This window comes from Miscanthus floridulus, chromosome 7 (assembly GCF_019320115.1).
Source record: "Miscanthus floridulus cultivar M001 chromosome 7, ASM1932011v1, whole genome shotgun sequence".
Taxonomy (NCBI): domain Eukaryota; kingdom Viridiplantae; phylum Streptophyta; class Magnoliopsida; order Poales; family Poaceae; genus Miscanthus; species Miscanthus floridulus.
This window is the reverse complement of record NC_089586.1, coordinates 125297323-125319553: the sequence shown is the minus strand read 5'-3', so window position 1 is coordinate 125319553 and position 22231 is coordinate 125297323. Positions and strand designations below refer to the sequence as shown.

The 22231-nt window shown below is 46.0% G+C and overlaps 1 protein-coding gene across 1 annotated transcript; it reads left to right on the top strand.

Moving 5' to 3' along the window:
* The first annotated feature begins 12490 nt into the window (after positions 1–12490).
* Positions 12491–15549, top strand: LOC136467858 (serine/threonine-protein kinase RIPK-like). Its single transcript, XM_066466657.1, has 5 exons — positions 12491–13052; positions 13146–13281; positions 13423–13559; positions 14608–14731; positions 14814–15549. The coding sequence occupies exons 1-5, from the start codon at positions 12678–12680 to the stop codon at positions 15368–15370; spliced, it is 1329 nt and encodes a 442-aa protein (XP_066322754.1). The 5' UTR covers positions 12491–12677; the 3' UTR covers positions 15371–15549.
* Positions 15550–22231: the final 6682 nt, after the last annotated feature.

The following is a 22231-nucleotide window of genomic DNA, read 5'->3' as shown; positions in this document are numbered from 1 at the left end:
GTCTTTTTTTTTCTTATCCTTCTTATCATTGGGTGGGACAACAAGGATTCTAATGTTCGATCTGGCAGTGGCAAGCGCGCCATGGCGCTTTGCCGGCCTAGGCCCACGTTGCGGCCTGGGTGGCAGCTCGCGCGCGCGGAGGCAATGGGCCGAGCCGGCCTTTTGCCGGTTTTGGGCCGAGAGAGGCAGAATGAGCCCGCATTTTCCTTTTTTCTTTTTCCTAGAAAATTGAAAATGCAAATTGGCTCAAAAGAAAAATAGAAAAGGGTATTTTTCCTGTGGGAAAAATTCAAGAAAATGAGTTCATTTTTTTTCGCTGCGTATTTAAAGTTGTTATTTTCATTATTAAATTCGAACCAACGGGAGAATTTAATTTTGAAAAATGGATATGTTTTTTTTGCTTATTATAATATTGTTGTTATTCTGACCAACGTTGATTAATGACAATATTATGATGAGTTTTTTGTCATGCATTAATTCTATTTCTGTCCAACGGTGATGTAGATTTAATGTATAAACAGTTGTATGTTTTAATTTTGACCAACGTTGAAATCAAGGCATACAATTGTTGTCATTATTTATGTTCTCACACTATATGAATTGTATTTTCAGGTGGATATAACTTGATGGGTTGTATCAAAGAGATCCTCACTCTCAAAGGTGATAACTACACAGAGTGGAAGAAAAAGATTGATCTGACCTTTATCTTGGCTGAGGTGGACTGGGTAGTCACCTCACCGTGTCCCACTAAGCCTGTGGCACCGGTGAGGGAGACAAACGAGGCTGATACCGCTTGGGCAACAAGAGAAAGGGATTTTGCATCCCAAAAGATGTCATATGACCTTGAGCATAGAAAGTGGGTCACTGTCAATAAAAAATATTTGGCTATGATAAAGAATACGATTGAGCCTGTAATTATGAGCTCAATCCTAGAGTGTGACACCATCACCGAGTACCTCGATAAAATAAAGAGGCAGTTCACTAGCTCTTCAAAGACATATGCTACATAGCTGATAAAGCAGCTGGTGACAGAGAGGTACTCTGGAAATGGTGGCATAAGAGAGCACATACTAAGGATGAGCAATTTGGCATCCAAGCTAAAACCAATAGATCTAGCTCTCAAGGAAGAGTTCCTTATCCATCTGATTTTTGCTTCCTTGCCAAAGGAATTTAACACTTTTGTTGTCAATTACAACATATAGCCCGAGAAATAGGACTTAGAGAGGCTCATGACTATGTGTGTGTAAGAGGAGATAATGAAAGCTGCCAATAGTGGCACTATTAATTATGTGAAAGACAACAAGAAAAAGAATAATAATGCTAACTCCTCCTCAAAGCCAAAGGAAAAGGGTTTCATGCTGTATCAGCCTCAACAGAACAAGTTTACAGTAGAGAAAGACCAGTGTCTCTATTGCAAAGAGACGGAACATTATAAAAAGAATTGTCTTGATTACTTAAAGATGATCATGGCAAAGAAAGATGAGAACATTATTATGTTCATAAATGAATCCCTGTATATACAGTATTTGAAATCTATTTGGTGGATTGACTTAGGTGTAACTGTTCATGTTGCTAATTCTTTATAGGGATTCTGTTCGACGAGGACTACGCAAAGAAGCGAAAGATACGTTAAAGTTGCAAATGGAGTCCAAGCAGATGTTGAAGCCATTGGCGATCTTTCTCTAGAGCTTGCTGATGGTTTCACACTTTTACTGAGAGATGTACTTTATGTTCCCTCTCTATAAAGAAACTTGATTAGTGTTTTATGCTTGGATAATGATGGATATGATTGTCATTTTGGAAATGGTAAATGTAAGATAACATTTAATAATACATGTGTTGGTCTTGCTATCTTACAAAATAAGCTTTATTTGTTATCACTACGTGATGATGTGAATGTTGTATGCAATGATGGGAACGTTGCGTGCGATAATGAGGATGTATCCTCATCTGCGGATGTAAACAGAAAACAAAAGAGAGCTCACGATGCGTTGTCGAAATTATAGCACTGTCGTTTAGGCCATATTTTGAGGGGGAGAATAGAAAGACTAGTTAAAAATAATATTCTTCCTCCATTATAGCTCTCAGATTTAGAATAATACTGAGAATGCATAAAAGGAAAGTATGTAAAGAAAATTAAGAAAGATGTCAAACAAAGCACAGGAATTTTACAGATTATTCACACAGACATCTGTGGTCCGTTTCCTGTAAAGAGTGTGAATAGTTATGATTCGTTCATAACATTCACAGATGATTACTCCCGTTATGGCTACATTTATCCAATCAAAGAAAGAACATAAGTATTAGATAAATTTAAGATATTTAAGGCAAAAGTTGAAAACCAACACAATTTAAAGATTAAGATAGTTAAGTCCGACCATGGGGGGAGTACTACGGTTGGCATATTCCATATGGCCAAGTTCCTGAACCTTTTGCAAGGTTCTTACAGGAGAATAGTATAGTAGCCCAATATTCTACACCAAGCGAACCTCAGCAGAATAGAGTAGCTGAAAGGCGTAATCGTACCCTAATGGATATGGTGTGCAGTATAATAAGTTGCTCCACCTTACCGTTGAGCCTGTGAATGGCGACGTTAAAAACTGGCATTCATATTCTCAATAGAGTACCAAGTAAGTCGGTGCCTAAAACACCGTATGAGTTGTGGATAGAAAAAGTACCCTCACTAAACCACTTACGTGTGTGAGGGAGTCCTACTGAGGCTAAAGTATTTAACCCAAATATTGGGAAGCTAGATCCCAAAATAGTAAGTTGCCATTTCATTGGCTACCTAGAAAAGTTAAAAGGTTTTTGTTTCTACTGTCCAGATAGGCATACAAAATTTATGGAAACGAGACACGCTGTCTTCCTAGATGATGAAATGATGAGAGAGAGCATGATAGCTCAAGAAATTGATCTTGAAGAGAAGCGGGTGTATGCGCCCACTCCAATAATTCATGAGCTATTTTTCTCACTACCTGCTATCGCTGCACCAACAGTGCAAGATACTATGGTGCCAGCACCTGTTATTATTCCGCCTATGGCAACAATGAATGAAGATGAGGAACTTGTTCTTTAGAATCCTGTAGAACCTATTGCCACACATGAGGGGGAGCAACAACAGCCTCAAACAGAAGATGTGCCAAATGAGGAGGCCCCTAGAAGGTCTCAAAGAGTTAGAAAATCAGCTATTCCTGCTGACTATGAAATATACAACACTGAGGAATTTCAAATGGAGAATGATCCCACCTTATTTGAAGAAGCCATGAGAAGTGATCATTCATCAAATTGGCTTGAGGCCATGGAAGATGAAATGAAATCTATAAATGACAATAAAGTTTGGAACTTGAAAATAATTCATAAAGGAGCCAAAATAGTAGGCTGTAAATGGGTCTACAAAACAAAACTTGACTCTCAAGGGGATATAGAGAGATATAAAACACGACTTATGGCAAAAGGCTTTACGCAAAGAGAATAGATTGATTACATTAAGACATTTTTTCAGTCTCATGTAAGGATTCCTTCATAATCATAATGGTATTAGTGGCATATTATGATTTAGAATTACATCAGATGGATGTAAAGACGACATTTCTCAATGGGGACTTGGAGGAAAATGTTTATATGGCACAACCGAAAGGTTTTATCATGGAAGGAAAATAACGAATGGGATGCCGCCTAAAGAATTCAATTAATGGATTAAAACACGCTTCAAGACAGTGGTACTTGAAGTTTGATCAAACAATAAGAAATTTTAGGTTTAAAGAGAATGTTGAGGATAATTTTGTCTATGCAAAGTTTAAGAATGAAAAGTTTATCTTCCTTATCCTATATGTGGACGACATCTTACTTGCTAGTAATGATGTCAGTCTACTACCAGAGACAAAGAAGTTTTTATCCTCAAAATTTGATATGAAAGATCTTGGTGAAGCCTCGTTCGTTCTAGGGATCGAGATTCACTAAGATAGAAGTAAAGGGATATTAGGACTGTCACAAAAGGCATACATAGAAAAAATCTTAAAGAAATTCAGTATGCACAAATATAGTCCCTCACCTGCTCCTATAGTCAAGGGCGACAGATATGGAGATTTTCGATGCCCTATGAACTAATATGAGATCGATCAAATAAAAGCGGTTTTATATGCTTCAGCTGTCGGAAGCTTGCAATATGCTCAAGTATGTACGCGCCCTAACTTGGCATTTGTTATTGGGTTACTTGGTAGATTCTAGAGCAATCCTAAAACAGAGCACTAGAAATTAGTAAAGAAAGTATTGCGTTATTTGCAAGGAACGAAAGGCCTCATGATGACGTGTAGAAGATCTGATTCACTCCATATAGTGGGATATTTAGATTCTGATTATGCGGGAGATGATAGAAAATTCATGTCTGGATATGTATTGACTCTCGCAGGGGGAGCTATTTTATGGAAAAGCTCAAAGCAAACCGTCACTACATCATCCACAAAGTATGTCGAGTTTGTAGCGTGTTATGAGGCAATGGGGCAGGTGAACTGGCTAAAGAAGTTCATACCCGGTTCGAAGGTGGTTGACGACATCTATAGACCACTTAAGTTATATTGCAATAATAATCCGGTGGTACAGTATGCTCACAACAATAAGTCAAGTGGTGCTGTCAAACACGTTGACATAAAGTATTATATTGTGAAAGATAAAGTCCGGGATCATGTCATAAATCTTGAGCATATAAGTACCGAAAAGATGCTCGTGGATCCGCTTACAAAAGGCTTACCACCACACGTGTTCAGAGAAATGTAGCCGACATGGGTTTAAGGAAAATCCTATAATTCCTGGACAAAAGAAGGTCCAAAGTTAAGTATCTATTTCAGAACAGAGTGGTGTGTTGTGGCTGTTAAATCTATCGGCAATTGACCGTCACGATGAGACATGTTCTATGCGTTAATCTGTAATGGAATGAACAAAAGTAAATGATATGAAAATAAAAGATGAAAGGAGATCAAGGAGGAGATTGTTAGATTGATCTCTAATCCTAACTGGATCCAACGGCCTAGTTGAGCCTTTGATTCGCGCCCTAATCGAGGGCGCCTAGCCCACTACGGCTGGAGGGCTCCTCTCACACTGCGCTATAAAAAGAGGTGGGGGCCGATGGCTCTGATCACGAGGTTGACCTGAGCCGTGCTTCCCACCGACACCTAAACCCTAATTTGATCAGAGAGGGGCGCAGCCAGTGACGAAAAGCCACCAGTCGGCGCCGCCCGCTCCATCGACATCGACGTCTTCATCGCCCTCTTCATCGACCGTCGTTGTCCGTGCGCAGACTACACCGACGAACGTGATGACGTCCTCTGAACTCTCCCCCTCTAGAGTGTCAGGTTCGACAGCCCTTGTCCATCCTCTCTATGTCCATGTCTCTCTATCTAAAACGTGTCATAGGTTTTGATTCATCCTATAGCGAGTAGTCTCTCGGATCAACCTCTGCTGATTCCTAACATGACACGGTAGTGAGTCGACCAAGAACGACACTTCTATTCCTGCCTTGTGATGGGTTCACCAACAAATTAAAAAGCTAGACAAGACGTGTAATTAAAAACATACTACTACTCTAGTAGCAAAGGCCTAACGGAGTGGACGACGTAGGCTTATACTGTACCGTACAATAGAAATGTCAGTTGGCCTGGGCTCTCTCAACGCATCGCTGATTTGTTTCGGTCAGGGCTCGTCAGTGAACCAACCGTGTTTTTCTCCCGCAACTAACCAACAGTGTTCGTAAACTAGAGCATGTACGTAAACCAGCGAGGCAGCGAGCGAAGTTTCTAGTCAAGACAGATTCGAGTTTGGGATTTGGTTGAAGAACGGTGCATATATATAATATACCACACACATCCGGGCCGGGAAAGGCGAAATCTTTTGAATGCGCAGGGTTTTGACGTTTGACCATGCAAAATGGCTGGAGCTGTTATTGGCTTTTTTTTTTCTTTTTCTTTTGCATGCATATGCCTTCGTCCCGGCGAGTCAGTCAAAAACAGCAGGCCTCGTGAATCGCCCATAGAAAATCAGAAACAAACCACGTTAGCTAGAAACTCTGGCTCTCCACCTCCTAGCATGTTCATCGTACAGTTAGGACTTTATTTTTCCTTTGATATACCATTAAGGGCCATATAAACTAGCAGCATGACGATCTAGGTGGGTCTACCGAGTGGGTGTGGTGCATACTTGTTAAACTTAGCATTAGGTAGATCAGAGAAAACCCAAAAAATAATTGGAAGCAAACCCATTCTCAAAGTAGGTTTAAATAGCTGAGAATGCAGGTTTCCGGTAGCATCGGATTAGTCGTTTTCTGTTCTATGAGTAGTGCCAGGTATTAGTCCGCTAGCACCGGACAAGAAGGTAATCAGATCAAGTGCTTCAGGTTACTGAACCTTGGGTTCCTTACCGGATTAGTCCGGTGGTGGGTCACTGATGCGTCAGGTGCCCACCAAAGAGGTTCCATAGTGCTTTGTATTGTGCAGTAAATACTAGTTCTAGAGCCAACCGCAGGACACTCATGGGATTAGTTCGGTGCTCAATTTAGGCTCAGTTTGGTTGAGCTGTCGTTTTTTAAAAAAGCTGCTGGGAGCTGTGGAATGTGGAAAAGCATCTTTGAAAAAAGCAGAAGACTGTTTGGTCAGAGCGGCCGTGAAACTATCGGCTGAAATACATGTAATGCCCTTGAAGTTCTGGAGGACTGTTTATATGCAAATTGCTCGTAAAAAACTAATATGTTCAATAATTCGCATGTAAATGAATATTTAGAAAGTAAAAAAAATAAATTTCTAAGTCTTGCATCCATCTTGTCGGCAGGGAGTGCATGGTGAAGAGATAGCTTGCTAGGTGATCCTGGCCGCACATCCAGAGATAGATGGTTCACGCTTATTGCCTGTATAAGATAGGTATAAATGTATTTTAGGTATATTTCTTCTTTTATTTTTCTATAGGAAAACGGCAAGATGACATGGGAGTGGCCTTGCTGGTGCATTACACAGCAAAGCAGAGCACACAGCACGGCATGGGCGGCGCTCGCGTGGTCGCAGCATGGTTGGGCGGCACCTGCTGCTCGCTCGTCCCGATGGCGGACCTGTCCAGGAGCACGGATGCATTGGAGCCCTGGATGGAGTCGTGGAAGTGGAGGCGGATCGAGGCGAACGGGGCGTCGGGACCTCGCCATCGGAGGGGCCGCGCCGGCTGTGTAGGGAGTGGCCGCGCCGCTGGGGCCGGTGCCGCTCGACGGCCGCCGGTGTCAGTAAGGATGGAGGTGGCGCGACTAGAGGAGGCCGAATCCGGCGGGGCCGGTGCTGCTCGACTGCCGCCGGAGTCGGTGAGGACGGAGGTGGCGCGACTGGAAGAGGCCGAAACCGCCGGAGCCGATGCTACTCGCCGCCGGGGCTCCATCGAGGCGGCCGTGCTCGCCCGAGGCGACGCTCCGGGGTGGAGGCAGAGCACGCCCGCGGCGGTGGTTCCTCGCGACTCGCGAGATGCGAACACAGACATAAGAAAAAAAACAATTCGTTTTCGTAGGTAATATTTTATCCAAAAGCAGCTAAAGCAGGGAGAGAGGTTTTTGGATCTGTAAGCTGCTTTCGGACAAAAGCAGCTCTGGTTTTTAGGCTTTTTGTTTGGTTTTTGGTTTTTGTAAAAATAAAAGCAGGTTCAAAAGCCTAACTAATCGGGGCCTTAAAGTGACAATAGACTGTTTTCAATGAGTAGGTTTCACATGGCTGGTTCTTGAAGTGGGGGTATTTATACCCCTCCATGTCATACATGGTACATCTCTTGCCATTTAGAACAGTACCATACCCCTATCCGAGAGCAAGGGAGAGCTCAAGGCTGCAAGTGGAGTGATTTGAATTTACTAATTACAAGATTAAGGATTCCATTAGTGTATAGAGGGTAGCAAGTGTGCATCCACCTTCCTCATTAGGCTTATTTAGGCCAAGCGAGAGTTTCTGTTTGTTACTCTTTGGAGTGATTTGAATTTACTAATTACAAGATTAAGGATTCCATTAGTGTATAGAGAGTAGCAAGTGTGCATCCACCTTCCTCATTAGGTTTATTTAGGCCAAGCGAGAGTTTCTGTTTGTTACTCTTGGTGATCGGCATCACCTATACGGCTTGGTGGTGTTGAGGGGTTTGGTGATCTCTCGAAGAAAATTATGAGAGGCCCAAGTCATGGTAAACGATTGATTTACCGTGTCGGAGTGTGGCGAAGAATTAACCCGCAGAGAGCACTTGGTCCTCGTATGGTTCAAGGAGAGAAATACCTCGCAAGCTGCTCCAACGAGGATTAGTGAAGAGTGCCAACTCTCAAATACCTCGGGAAAATATCGACGTCTTTCTAACCCTTCTCCTTTTTACATTTATGCAATTTATATTCATGTTTTTACATTCCTAGAATTGTCATGCTAAACTAAGGTTGTTGGAACTATGTTGCAAAACTTTGTGTGGCATGCTAGAAATACTATTTAGGCACTAAGGGTGAAATAGGTTAAGCTGTGGGTTTTAATTTCGTGAGAATTTAGATTAGCCCAATTCCCCTTTTCTCTCTCTCTCTCTCTCTTTGGCATCTTTATCATTTCATACATGTGTTGGTTATCATGCACGAAATTATTCATTACATATGAAAATATTTTGGTGAAACCTCTAAGTTAACACAACTAGAATATAAAGATCTTATGATTGCTAGAGGCTAGATTGAACTATAAATGATTATTAGTGAATTTTAAGACTTGATGCAACACATGAGTTCAAACCTATAGATGTATATATAGTCTCTTGGGCGTATATGTATATATGATGGATGGCCACAGTCTATATGGTACACGGAATATGTACTTGTTTGTGGATACATGGAATTATGTTTGCTTGTGATCTATATTTCAAATTGTTGTTATAATTTTCTGTGATGTCTACTTGAATTTGAATGTGATCATACTTGGTACCAATATGGTGGGAACATTTAAATTTTTAAAAATATTTTTACAAATGCTTTTATGCTAAAGAGCCGTCTCTAAAAATAAGTTAATAAAGCATGATTATATTACATAAACTGCCTGCGTAAATCATTTACACTGGCGTTTTGTGTAAGTATGCCACTAGTGTAAATCAGCATCCAACCATCAATGTAAATAGATTTATGCTAACTGTTATCATGCCGAAGCCAGTGAAATGTTACCAATTTTATTGGCTTTGCACACCAGTGGTTAGTAAAGCCGTAACTAGAAATCCAAAACATGCTGTCGGTGGAAACTTATACTCCCTCTATCCCAAATTATAAATTATTCCAAAAATCTCGGAGAGTCAAACCATCTCCAAGTTTGACCAAAATTATATGATAAGATAATAACATTTACGATGCTAACTAAATATCATTAGCTTTTTAATTAATTATAGTTTTATAGTATATTTATTTGATGTTATAAATCTTTATAATTTTCTCTATAATTTTAATCAAATTTAAAATTCTTTGACCCTTCTAGATTCCTGGAATGACTTAGGAGGCGGTACCTGCGAACCCAGGCGCAGTGTTCAGTAGTGGTTAGGCAGGGTCACGTCCGTACCTGCTGTCTAGGAATAGTAGAAATATGTAGTAGTACTACTGTCAGCTAGAAATAAATAAACCGTACCTCTAATGATAGTATAGTACTATAGTACGTATACACTCCCTCTTCTCGTGGAGGGGTTGGTTGGCGCGCGCCTGCATTATTGTTATAAATCCAGAGACTATGCCCCTGCCCCGTTCGTTTCTTTTTATAATCTGTATTTTTTAGTTTTTTAATTTGAATAATATTTTTTTCTCAAAATAAATCAGTCGAAACAATATTTTGACTTGAATTTTTCAACGAAAGGAATGGGGCCTATATATGATTCGACATTGTAATTAGTCCGAATCCTAGGCCTTGTTTAGAATGGGGTTAGGAATCAGTATTTGGCACTGTAACACTTTCGTTTGTATTTGACAATTATTGTCCAATCATAGCCTAACTAGGCTCAAAAGATTCGTCTCGTAATTTATAATCAAACTATGTAATTAGTTATTTTTTTTATTTACGTCTAAACAAGGCCCTAGAAAACAAACCGATCGGGTTCCAAAGGTTCTGCCAACGATTTATTGCAGCAAAAAGATTCCTTGGCACATGCACGCCTGGTTCTTCTTCGGTCGTCAGAGATCAGATCACATCGTACGAGCTCAAACGAGAACATTAGTTTGTACACTAGGAATCTAGGATGCTTCTAATCAAACTTCTTGGAGAGGCAAGGCAATCATGCATGCATGGATGCCCTCGTCGTCACCACACCCATCATGCCAACGCTAGCTACGCCGCTACGCGACGCGGCAGCCGGCTGGCAGGTACAGGTGTGAGGTGCTCGCTCGTCGCAGCCGCCGGCCGGCCTGTCTTCTTCCGGGTCTAATCGTCGCGGCTGCTGACTGCTCCAGTTGCAGGGCAGGTAGGCGGGCGTATCTAACAAGCGAGACGCTACAGAAGTTGCTGATTGCTTGCTTGCCATGGCTTTGCATGCATGTGCATGATGGGGTTGGTGGAGCACGCGCGCGGGCCGGGCTGCAGGCGCAGGCCGTGTGCCTTCCTCCCTTCCGGGCTTCCTGGATTCCTGCTGGTTGACGATGCATGACCGCATGTGCTCGTGCTCGTGGATCCGGCCTGTCGTTGATTGCACAGTGAGCACGAGCGCCTCCATATCGTTAGCCAGCCATGCACGCCGATGCATAGAGAGTTAGGGACTAGAGCGACGATACGATAGTGCTCCCAAGTCAGAACACGCATCAGACCTACAAGCTCGGAAAAAAATTTGTATGCGACACCGTCACATAGAGACGTCTGTGCGAGACGCCGCCTGGTCGCGTGATATGCGGCGAAGTGGCATGGAACTGCTCCGCTCGCCTTGCTGCAGGTGGGGCCAGCGTGGACCACGCAGAGTATGTCGCACGGAGCATTTTATGCGACACCCATATAAATTTTTTCCTACAAGCTCTGCACGCATGGAAAGCATCCATCAGGTTCAGACGGTTCAGTGAGCACCATGCTCCAGCCTGAACCACCATTCCTTAATGATCTATTACAAACCCCCAGCCCCAGCCACCTGCTCTTCTCGTACCCAGGACACTTTTGGAACGCAGGAACACCGAATAAAAAAACGAACCGGTCTTTGTCTCTTGTGAAAGAAGCTTCTTTGGATGCTGGGCCAGGTGGTGGTGGGGTGTGGCGCTGCCGTGCTGGTGTGGTGTAATGATAGCATGTCTTGGCAAAGGGTGGCGTCATGCGATGCAAAAATCCCCATGGCAATCCATTCCAGTCTCGGCCATCCCATCCTTCCGAATCATCGAAATCCAAAAATACTGGCGGACGCCAAAAACGGAACGTTTCAATTGTCTCGCGTCCGCGACGTCGTTTTTCCTAGAGTCTGTCTACCTGCCTTTTAGGTCTTTCATCCAGTTTCAACACATGATTTTTTTTTCGACCGTACATGAAGATCCAACGCCTACAGCTCTTCTTCTACCTCCGGTGCCACTCCAGCTCCGGCCCCTGCTGCCCGGCGAGCGCTCCGCCGCCGGCGCTCACCTAGCTGCCTGTGTGCGGCCCGCCTCTCCCCCGTTACTCCTTGGCACAAATCGCAAATCACAAATTACAAGAAATATTTTTTTTCTATAAAAGGACAAGGACAAAATTTAGGGGAGAGGCTCGCTGGAACCCTAGCCACTGCCGTTGTCGTCTTTGGCTCCGGTCGACACAGATCTAGGAGGAGGAAAAAGAAGAGGAGGAGGAAGAGGAGGGAGCAGGGCGCGACCTTGGGGAGGCGGCAGAGGGAGCAACGGCCGGCCTGCGGGAGGCGGCCGGGCTGGGGCGGCGGCGGAGGGAGCAGCGGCCGGCGGGGAAGCAACGACCAGCGCGGGGTTCCTTCGAGGCGGCGACGGCGGCGGGCACGTGCTTGTGCGGGTGCGAGCGATGGCCTGGGTGCGGTGCGAGCGATGCGGCTGGGTCGGTGGGCGAGATGCGAGCGACGTAAGATCCAACCGTCAGAAATTTGTGTGTCACCGGACTCTAAAACACTCGGTCATCCCATTAGCATTTCTGTTTTCGTATAGCGATGTCGCATTCACCTTCCCGTTATAGCTCGATCCCTCGTTGGCAAAGAAAAAGTCACAGTCCCCTTACTAACGCACACACGGCCACGGGTATTGGTTCCCAGGACTGGAATCACCGCGCGTGCGCGCGCGATCGAGCCCAGTCCTCGGCTCGGACACGAAACCACCAGCGCCGCGCTGGCTAGTGCTAGCACTCCCATCGGCCTCCAGCCGGGTCCGGTCAAAACGGCCGTTTCAGACGAGACGACGCCTCTCTCCAGGCTCCAGTCCTCCACCGGCCCCAACTAACCAACCACCCGCACCCGCGCCCGCGCAGAGACAAATCGTCGCCCCCGCGCCCGCCGCTCAGTGCCCGGCTGCCCGCTCTGCTCCTCGCTATATAATCCCCAGTTCCCCACACGCCTCGTGTCAAACCATCCAACCCTCCTGTAGCATTCGATCGATCTCAAGAACTGCACCGGCCGGCCGGCGCAGCGAGCGAGCGAGCGCGGGGTAAGAAGCCAAGAAGGCACCGAAGGCGACCGAACCGAGGCTTACTACTCGATCGATCAGGGCATCACGCGGCATGAGGATGCTGTTCAGTTGCTTCGTGGGGTCGGAGCCGCCGCCGGCGGCCGGAAGCGAGAGCGGGGACGAGAGGCAGCAGCAGAAGAAGAAGGCGGTGCGGCGGATGCGGAGCGCGACGGCGCGGCTGCGGTCGCTGTCGCTGGACGACCTGTCGCGGACGCTGGCGTCCTCGGGCCTGCACGCCTTCACGCAGGCGGAGCTGAGGGCCGCCACGCGGGGCCTCTCTAGCAGCAACTTCATCGGCGAGGGCGGGTTCGGCCCCGTCTACAAGGGCTTCCTCGACGGGCGGCTCCGGCCCGGGGAGATCCAGCCGCAGCACGTCGCCGTCAAGTACCTCGACGCCGACGGGCCGCAGGGCCACCGCGAGTGGCTGGTACGTATACGTGCGCACGCCGGGTCCGGCTGCATTTTATTTGAATGGATCGGGCACGACGCACTAATTACGTACGATCGATGCTTGCTGCAGGCGGAGGTGGTGTACCTGGGGATGTTGAGGCATCCGCATCTGGTGAAGCTCATCGGGTACGGCTGCCAGGACGAGCAGAGGATGCTCGTGTACGAGTACATGGCGAGAGGCAGCCTCGAGCACCACCTCTTCAAGAGTAAGCTACCTAGCACCCTCGATCGATCGTTACTTATTACTAACTACCACTCCAGTATGGCGTGTGTGTTCTTAGCTAGTACTACGTGTTACACCTGCTGGGACTGATCGATCCACCCGCGCATGCATGCATGCAATGCAGATCTGCTGTCGACCTTGCCGTGGTGCACGCGGCTGAAGATCGCGGTGGGCGCCGCTAAGGGGCTGGCGTTCCTGCACGAGGCCGACACGCCCGTCATCTACCGCGACTTCAAGGCCTCCAACATCCTGCTCGACTCCGTGAGTGCCTCCATGCATGCCTTGCCTGGTCCTTTGCCGACGACGACGACTAGTTCGCTGAGTATTTATTAGCTTGCTTTAATCCCAAGGAATTCTTGGCTCTTTGCTGACGCCAGGAACTACTACATCATGCCACCAAGTTTTATTTTTCAACTAGTTGGCCAATCTCTGTCGTACACACCCAGAGATATACCCATCTGATCCAGATCGATCGAGGGTTCAATTCCACAATGCTTATATATCTGTGGTGTGGCAGCCAGCTTATAAAAACAATAATAATTATCAAACGGTACAAAAAAATCAAGCAAATGACTACTAATAAGGAATGGGTGTCCTTTCTGATTCGTTTACTTCTACCGAATGTGACAACAATAATGGCCCCATTCGCTTCGCTAAAAAAACAAACCGAAACACTATTCCGACTGATTTGTTGTGAGAAAAAACATTGTTCTGACGAAAAAACAAACTGAAAAAGACGGATTATGAGAGAAACGAACAGGACCAATAACGTCACCATTAATTAATGTTCCTGTTATTTTAGGCTTTTCCAATTAGTTGGTGCATCCCGGCCCGAGCTCGACCGCGGACGAAACAAAATCGGTTGTTTTGTTGCCTTGTCGATTTGTCGTAGGCTAGACGATCGTAGTAGCAGCTCGAAGCCTGGACAGTACGGACGGAGTAGTCGTTGTACTTGATATGCCCAACACTCTTCTCGATCCTGACTTTATGATAACCTCAAAAATGGCAACAGAGAGCCCTTCGATTCGAGCTTTTCCCAGACTAGTAGAATGCTCCTGATATCAATATGCACACGCCTGCAAGCATAAAACTCCGACACAGAATCACCGAATCAGTGTACGTGTGTGTTACTAGCGAACACGCATCGACCTGACACGTACCCATGTCTAGGATATCATATCAGTCGAAGCAAAACGATATGCAAGTATCAACATTGCGGCGGCTAAACTGACTATTAAACGATATGCTTTCCCTTTTTCGGGTAGACTGAAAGACGTACTCCTATTTCTTTTCTGTGTATATATGGCAGGATTACACGGCAAAGCTCTCAGACTTTGGCCTGGCCAAGGAGGGCCCACAGGGCGACGACACCCACGTAACCACCCGTGTCATGGGGACACACGGCTACGCCGCGCCGGAGTACATTCTCACCGGTACGTTACGTTAACTCACGTCGCAGACACACCATGCGTACGCATGCTCTCCTTCTCGGTTAACCATGCAACGCATGCATAGGGCACCTGACGGCGAAGAGCGACGTGTACAGCTTCGGTGTGGTGCTCCTGGAGCTGCTGTCGGGGCGGCGCTGCGTGGACAAGCGGCGGCGCGGGCGGGAGCAGCACCTGGTGGACTGGGCGCGCCCGTACCTGCGCCACCCGGAGCGGCTGCACCGGGTGATGGACCCCAGCCTGGACGGCCACTACTCCGCAAAGGCCGCGCACAAGGCCGCCATGGTCGCCTACCACTGCCTCCACAGCGTACCCAAGTCCCGCCCCACCATGCGCGACGTCGTCGACGCGCTCGAGCCGCTGCTCGCCGTGTGCAGCGACGTGCCCGCGGGACCCTTCGTGTACACGGTCCCGCCCGAGCCCGAGTCCGACGACAACAGCAAGGCCGCCGACGAGGCGGCGGACGGCCCCGCGGCGGCCGCTGCCAGTGCCAGGAAGAAGTGCCTCGCGTCGGCCGTGCACGCCGAGGGCGAGCTGCGGACGGCGGCCAACCAACGGTACGCGAGCTCCGTGGCGGAGCACGGGAGCTCTTCGCCCAAGCAGAGCAGGGACAGGGGAGCCTAGGTGCATGCGCTGTGCGCAGCCGTCGATGCATCCGTACGTGTCAGCAGCTTGTGTATATTTGTTCCCTTCCCGACGAAAAAGATTGTCAAGTGTACATAGTTTCAGTATCAGCAACGTGTAACCCAAATTAATTTGTTCGTTGATTCATTTCCTTGGTAATCCTCCTCCGGATAACCGGGATTCCGGGAATAAAGTTGTGAGTTGTTTCGCAGATTTTTAGAGATGCATTTGGCGACTACAGGAAAGAGTATCTCCAAAAGACTCTATTTGCTTCCAAAATATTAGGAATAGAGATTTTGACGAAAGACTAGCCTTCAACCGTTTCTCTAATTGGTTATCCAGATATAGCCATCTTCTATTCTGAATTTTTCGCTAGCCAAAAAATAGAAGACGAGAATAACTCTCTAGACTGCGTACGAGATTTAGAAAAACTGTTGGAGATAGAAAAGATATGAAAAATAATTTTTATGCAAATAACCCTCTCAGTGATGATTTAGATAGTGAGATTTAGAGAGGCTCTTAGAGATTGGCAGTTAACGAAGGGAATTGGAGTGGAAAATCGACTTTTAGCTTCAATCTATTGTTTGGTTCGTGGAAAAAAAATAAGAGACTGAACTAATATTCCCTGCTGACCAAAATTGATTTTAGGATTTTTAATTAAACACTTTTTGAAGAAAAAAAATTGGACAAATTTTTGAAAACTACCTTTACGACGTAGCAACGTAATCCGATTTACCTCTTTTTTATGATGTGCCACTACGTCAAAAAAAAAAAAACTGCTATCAAAACCATCTAGGACATAAAAATAAACGTTTTTTAAAGCTAAAGGTATAAAAAACCCCGATTTTATATATAAGGGGAGAAAATCGAAAATGGTCAAAAGAACTTCCCGTGAGCGCACCTCGCCAACACGGAGGTGGGATTTTTTTATTTTAACATTTTTTGAAAACTAATTTTAAATCTAACACGGTCGGGTTTTTTTTAAAACTAATACTTTTGGCCGCGCCTATTGCCCTGGCGCGGACAAATGCCTATGACGCGCCATGCATGGTGGCGCGGCAGAGGTCTAACGTGGCGACGACCGGAATCGTGATCGTTGACGTAGCAGGGCTCTGCCGCGCCACCGATCTTGGCGCGGCAGTGCCACGTCACGGAGCATGACGCGGCTGGGCCAAATAAATATCGCGACTCGCGAGCGAGCCCCCCCTCCCCGCTCGCCCGCACGCCCCCCTGCCTGCCCGCTCGCCGCCAGCCGTACATGCGCCGCCGCCGCGCAGCGCCCGCCGCGCCACGAACGCCAGTGCGTTAAGGCCGCCCGCTCCTAAGGCACCTCCCTCTCGATTTCATATTTTTTTGATTATTATTGTTTTAGGATAATTAGTGATTTAGGATAATTAGTAATATATGATAGTTAGGGTTTCATGATTGTTATTGATTTATGATGGTTAGTGATTTAGGATAGTTAGGTTAGTGAATTTGTTTGTGATTTACGTAGGTAGTTTTTATGTTTGAGGTTAGGATTTTAGGTTTAGGGATTGATTAGGTATTTATTATTTAGTTTATAGTTAGTTATTTAGTTAGGAATTTTGGGTATAGATACTAGTTTATAAATGTCGGTACTTACTAGTGCGTGATACGTTGATTTTGATGACTTCATGAAGTTTCGTTAAATGCTTATATTCCTAATGAAGTTGTTTATGTTACTGGTGCGTGATATGTCTGTTAATTTTACTTTGAATATATACATGTGCTTTCATATTGCATAACAAGTAGTTCAAATTTTGCAATACTACATAATATTAATTTGAATTTTATTAATTTGAATACTCTAACGCTTTGTTTATCAATTTATAACAGGATGGCCCCTTACACGCAGCACCCGTTGTATTCTATTCTTGAGGTGGAGTACGACGACCAACAACGAGTACACATCTTGAGTGACAACGACGTAGAGGTGGCCTTGCCTACTTTGAGGCCCCACACGCACACCAGGGCGCACCAGTGAGACGGGCATTATGCGCCGTACATACGGCGTGCCGACTTCCTCGAGCTTGTCTATGTTGTCAACCACGGTCTTCCGCCTCTTGATCCAGCACTACTTACTGCAGCTGTAGACAGGTGCGAGTGCATTCTTTGTACGTAAACTTTGTTGTAATAAATTTGAGGCAACTAACAGTCGTTCTATTCTTATAACAGGTGGAGGCCTGAGACCCACATGTTCCACCTACCTTGTGGCGAGATGATCTTGACCATGCAGGATGTGAAGGCTATTTTAGGCCTTCGGTTGGGGGGACTTCTAGTGACAGGAATAGTTGACAACGATAACTGGAGGGAGCTGGTGGCTCAGTTTATTGGCTTTCTTGCACCGGACGACGAGGCTTCTGTCGATGTTCGACCACCGATAGCCTACCACGGGGGTACCCGGGGCAGTATGTTCAGGTTTCAGCGTATGTAGAACTCGATGGTTAACGCAAGAGACAGTAAATTTAGCCTGGTTCAGGCCCTCGATCGCAGATCGAGTAATAGACCTACGTCCAGTCGGTGTTTGCCTTTGTGTTGGATTGATTATGAAGCGTTGTATCGTACAATTGTTCTGTTGAACTCTCTCTAATCTAAGAAGCTCTGCCCTCCTTTATATAGTTAGGAGGCCAGAGTCTTAGTCGATTTACAATGAGAGTTCCTAGTAGGATTACAGAGTAATACTGCTACTAAGATTACAGGAGAAGAGTCCTAATTAGACTAGGTCTTCTCCCTTCCTTGCGGGGTATCCCGTGGGTCCTGTACCGACAAGCCCCTGAGCACTTCACGGTTGAGTTCTGGAAGCCTCGTTTTGTTCCTTCAAGCCTCGTTAAGTAGGAACAAGCGTTGTCCGAGTGCTTTCTCGAGCGAAACCATGCAGCGCTTCATGAGATCTTTGCGTGATTGCGTATCTTTTTGAAGAAAAAAGTACTCCTATTTGGATGTAGCCCCCGAGCCTCTGGCTATTTGGAACAAGGAGCTTGAGGGTCTTTTCTTGAAATCGTACGGATTCTTTGTTGAAAGGCTCCCGAGCGTATACCCGGGTTCTTTTAAAAGAACTCAGATATAGCTCGATCCGGCTTCTTTTGGTCAGGAGTCCTTGAAGTAGCTTTGTCTTGAAGAAGTCTTCTTGGTGACGTGTGCTTTTTCGAAGGAAAAAACGTACTCACTGAGTGTAGCCCCCGAGCCTCTTGCTATTTGGAACAAGGAGCTGGAGGGTCTTGAATCTTATGTTGTTTTGAAAAATTGTTGCTTGAAGAAGTTTTCTGAGTGATGTGCGCTTTTTTGGAGAAAAAAGTGCATGCACTGAGTGTAGCCCCCGAGCCTCTTGCTATTTGGAATAAAAAGTTGGAGGGTCTTGAATCTGAGTTGTTCGCTAGAATTGTATACCTCTCCTTTTGCAGCCCTCGAGCATATATCCGGGTTGTTTTGTTCAGGAGGAATTCAGAAGCAGAGTTTTGGCGTATCCTCCGGTAGTCTGCTGTTTGTCAGATGTAGTTGTATGGTGATGGTTGAGTGTAAATGTCTTTCGTTCACGGGTTGTACTGTGTCGGTATATTCTTCCGAATATGCCCGTCTTCGAGTACTGTTCCTTCTCACCTGAGTCTTCCATTATTGAGTCCTGTCTTTTCACTGTGTCCTTTGCTAGGCTTATTTTGTTGGTACTCCTAGTCCATGTGCACCGCTCCTTTGATCTATAAATACCCTCCCGGAGTGCTAGTTTTCATCCATTGAACATTCTGTTGAAGCCTTTATGATCTTTAACATGGTAGTTTGTGAAGTAGAACAGCCCCCGGGCGTGTTTTGTAGTTCCTGTGTGTCTTGTTGTAGCTAGAGGAAATCTTGTGATAGGGATTAGAGGTAGGCTAATCCCGCAGCAGCAATGTACCAAGATATACGTGGTGGTAGTTGGAGGAAGTCTTGTGATGTAGACTTCGTTCCTTCATCTGGTAGTTCTGGGTTGATCCTCGTCGCCTGTCTTGAGACTGTCCGGTGTAGATCAACACTATATCCAGCATCACATCGCTCTTGGGTAGACAGATGCCTGCTGGCCTTCTCTGCTCCATGTTGTCCTGCCGTGCTGCTGATTTCCGCCTTGGATGCACTGCATCCGTCCTTTGAAGAAAACAGTATAGCCGATGGTGGTTTGTCCTTCTGAGTAGCAATTTGGGACACATAGTCGTTCCAGAGCCCAACCGTGTCCGTGTTCTTCTTTGCTACTTTGCTTTTTATGGTACCAAGTACGTTGGGTCTTGTAAGATTTGTAATCTTCTATTTTTGAAGTCGCTTGTAATGGAAAGAATCTTGTCTTTTGAGTTGTTATTTACTTTTCTGCTGTAGTCCTGGTTGTTCATGATATTCTCGAGTTCTTTCCGTAAGAACCGAGTTCCTATGTTCCTTGTGAAGTTGCCCTTCTTTTCTTCTTTGTTGACGGGTTGTTCTTGCAGTTATTCGATAACTCCACAGTAGTGCTGGATGGATAAGTCTGAAATCTACCCGTTGAATTGTACCGTTGTGTGGATTTGTGCCCTCTGTCATTTTAGCTATGTCGGTAAATGGACCGTTGCGTTCTCACACGGTGCTTTAACGGGCCTAGTGGGCCATTTTTAACGCTATAAAATCTATTTAAGGACCCTTCATCTTCTTTTTCTTTATTGCCTTTCTCCTTCCTTCAAACCCTAGCTCTCAGTCATCCGCCATCGCCATTGCCGCCATCGTCTTTAGCGCTGCTGTCTAGGCCTTCTTTTCCCCTAATTGCTTTTTGCCTCTGTTAGTTCATGGGTAAGAAGAAAACTGCAAGTAAGTCCCAGTCTTCTTTCGTGGACGAGGAGTCATCACTCTTCGTGATCGAGAATTAGGAGTTTATTGCCATGAGGGCCGCCCAGAAGTCTTGGCCGACTCCGACCACCACCGAAGAGCAGCTCCGCAAGCTTGTCAACGATGGCTTGATCTAGAGCAAGGCTTTTGTTGAATGGAGAGTTCCAGGCGAGCACCGGGTCTCTGCTCCAGGTCCTAGTGAGATCATTCTTTTTGTCTCTTTCATTCACGCTGGACTTTGCCTTCCTGCCTCTACTTTTCTTCATCAATTTCTCAGCTATTTTGGGATTTGTTTGAACCATCTTGCTCCTAATGCAGTTCTCTACCTTTCTGTTTTTGTTCATCTATGCGAAGCTTTCCTTGGAATCCCCCCTTCTCTTTCTCTGTTTCGTTACTTCTTTCACCTGAAACCCCAACCCCGCCATGATGAAACCAGTGTTCTTGGTGGTTGTGGGATCCAATTTCGCCAGGGTCTTAAGAGCAAGTTCTTTAACTATGACCTGGTCGATTCTGTAAGAGATTGGTGTGCCGACTGGTTTTATGCCACCAATCTGATCCCTTCCCTTGCTGTCCATTCTGGATCTGGTCCCATGGTTAATGACCGATGGGATAAGAACCCTGTGTCGCCTGCTGAGGTCCAGGTAATCCAGCCATTCCTTGATAGGATTAGCATGCTGAAACAGCAGGGTTTAACAGGTTTCGGTATTGTTTCGAGTTTTCTTCGTCGCCGAGTTCAGCCTTTGAAGGAGCGAGAGCACCTCGGCTTCAAGTACTCTAGGGCTGAGGATCCTTCCCGCATGGTTCTAGCTCTTGAACTGATCAATGAGGAGGTACTCGAGCATCTCCAGAAGATGCTGAAAGGAGCTAGCATTGTCCCGCTCACTGTCTCTGAGTTCTCTGCCAACAATCCGCCTCCAGCTGTAAGTTGTTTTTCTCTTTGTTTGGGTGCTTTATGTATTCTTGTTGTATCCATTTTATTTTAACTTTTCCCTATCTTATTGTTTTATTCTTTTTCATAGGAGCTTGGGTGCAACTTTGTTGACCCGATCCCTCTTGATATTCTCCCTGCCGTGGCGAAAACTGGGGAGAAACTTGCTGGAGCTTCCGCAACCAGTAAGTTCCCAATCTCCACAGTGCTTCCTGGGGTTTCTTCTGGATTTGTTGATGTATATGAATAATATGTTCCTTGTCTAGTCCCTCGCGGTCCTCATAGTGTCTCGAAGAGGGGGCGAACGGATGGGTCTTCATCTGGCCTACCTGTTTCCAAGAAGTCTCGCAAGCCAAGTACTCTTCTAGGTACTCCAGTTGTAGCTAGCATGCTCTTAGGTGAGCATATTTTATACTCTTTGTCCCTTTGTTTTCTTGTTTTTGTCTTGAACCGATTACTTTTATTCTTTTTTCAGCGGGTGCTCTGGTGGCCTTGGTTGAGACCGAGGGGGAAGAGGATGATGAAGTACCCCTCATCATGCAGCGGTGAGTTGTTTTCATATTCCCCTTCCATTGAATTTCTCCTCTTTGTCTTGACTTTTAGTCTTGATCTTTCTAAAGTAACCGGACGTCTGGTATGGGTTCTTCTGAGGCTCCCGCATTGGCTTCTTCTAAAGCCCCGGTGTTGAGTTCTTTGGTAGCTTTGGCACCGAGCTCTTCCGCACCTCTGGTGCCGAGTTCTTCTGCGGCTCTAGCCCCAGCTTCTTCCAGGGCTCCGGTATCGGCTATACCGCTCCTGTCGCCAAGTGGCGGGGATGTTTTTGCTGCCGTGGTCCCCCCTACGAGGTCTTCTTTTGGCTTTGTGAGGAAGAAGGTGGCTGGGTGAGTAGATTCTGGCTTCATCTTTTTGCTTCTGTTCTCCTTTTTTTTGGTTCTCATCGGCGATTTCTTTTATCAATTTTCAGTCCTTCGTCTTCTCTCGCTTCTTTGTCGACTTCTTCTCAGCCCTCCATCATGCCACCGAGTACCAAGCCTCAGGACTCGTATCGTACTGTTGGTGAAGTGGCTGCGGGGGCTACGAAGCTTTCTGGCGATGGT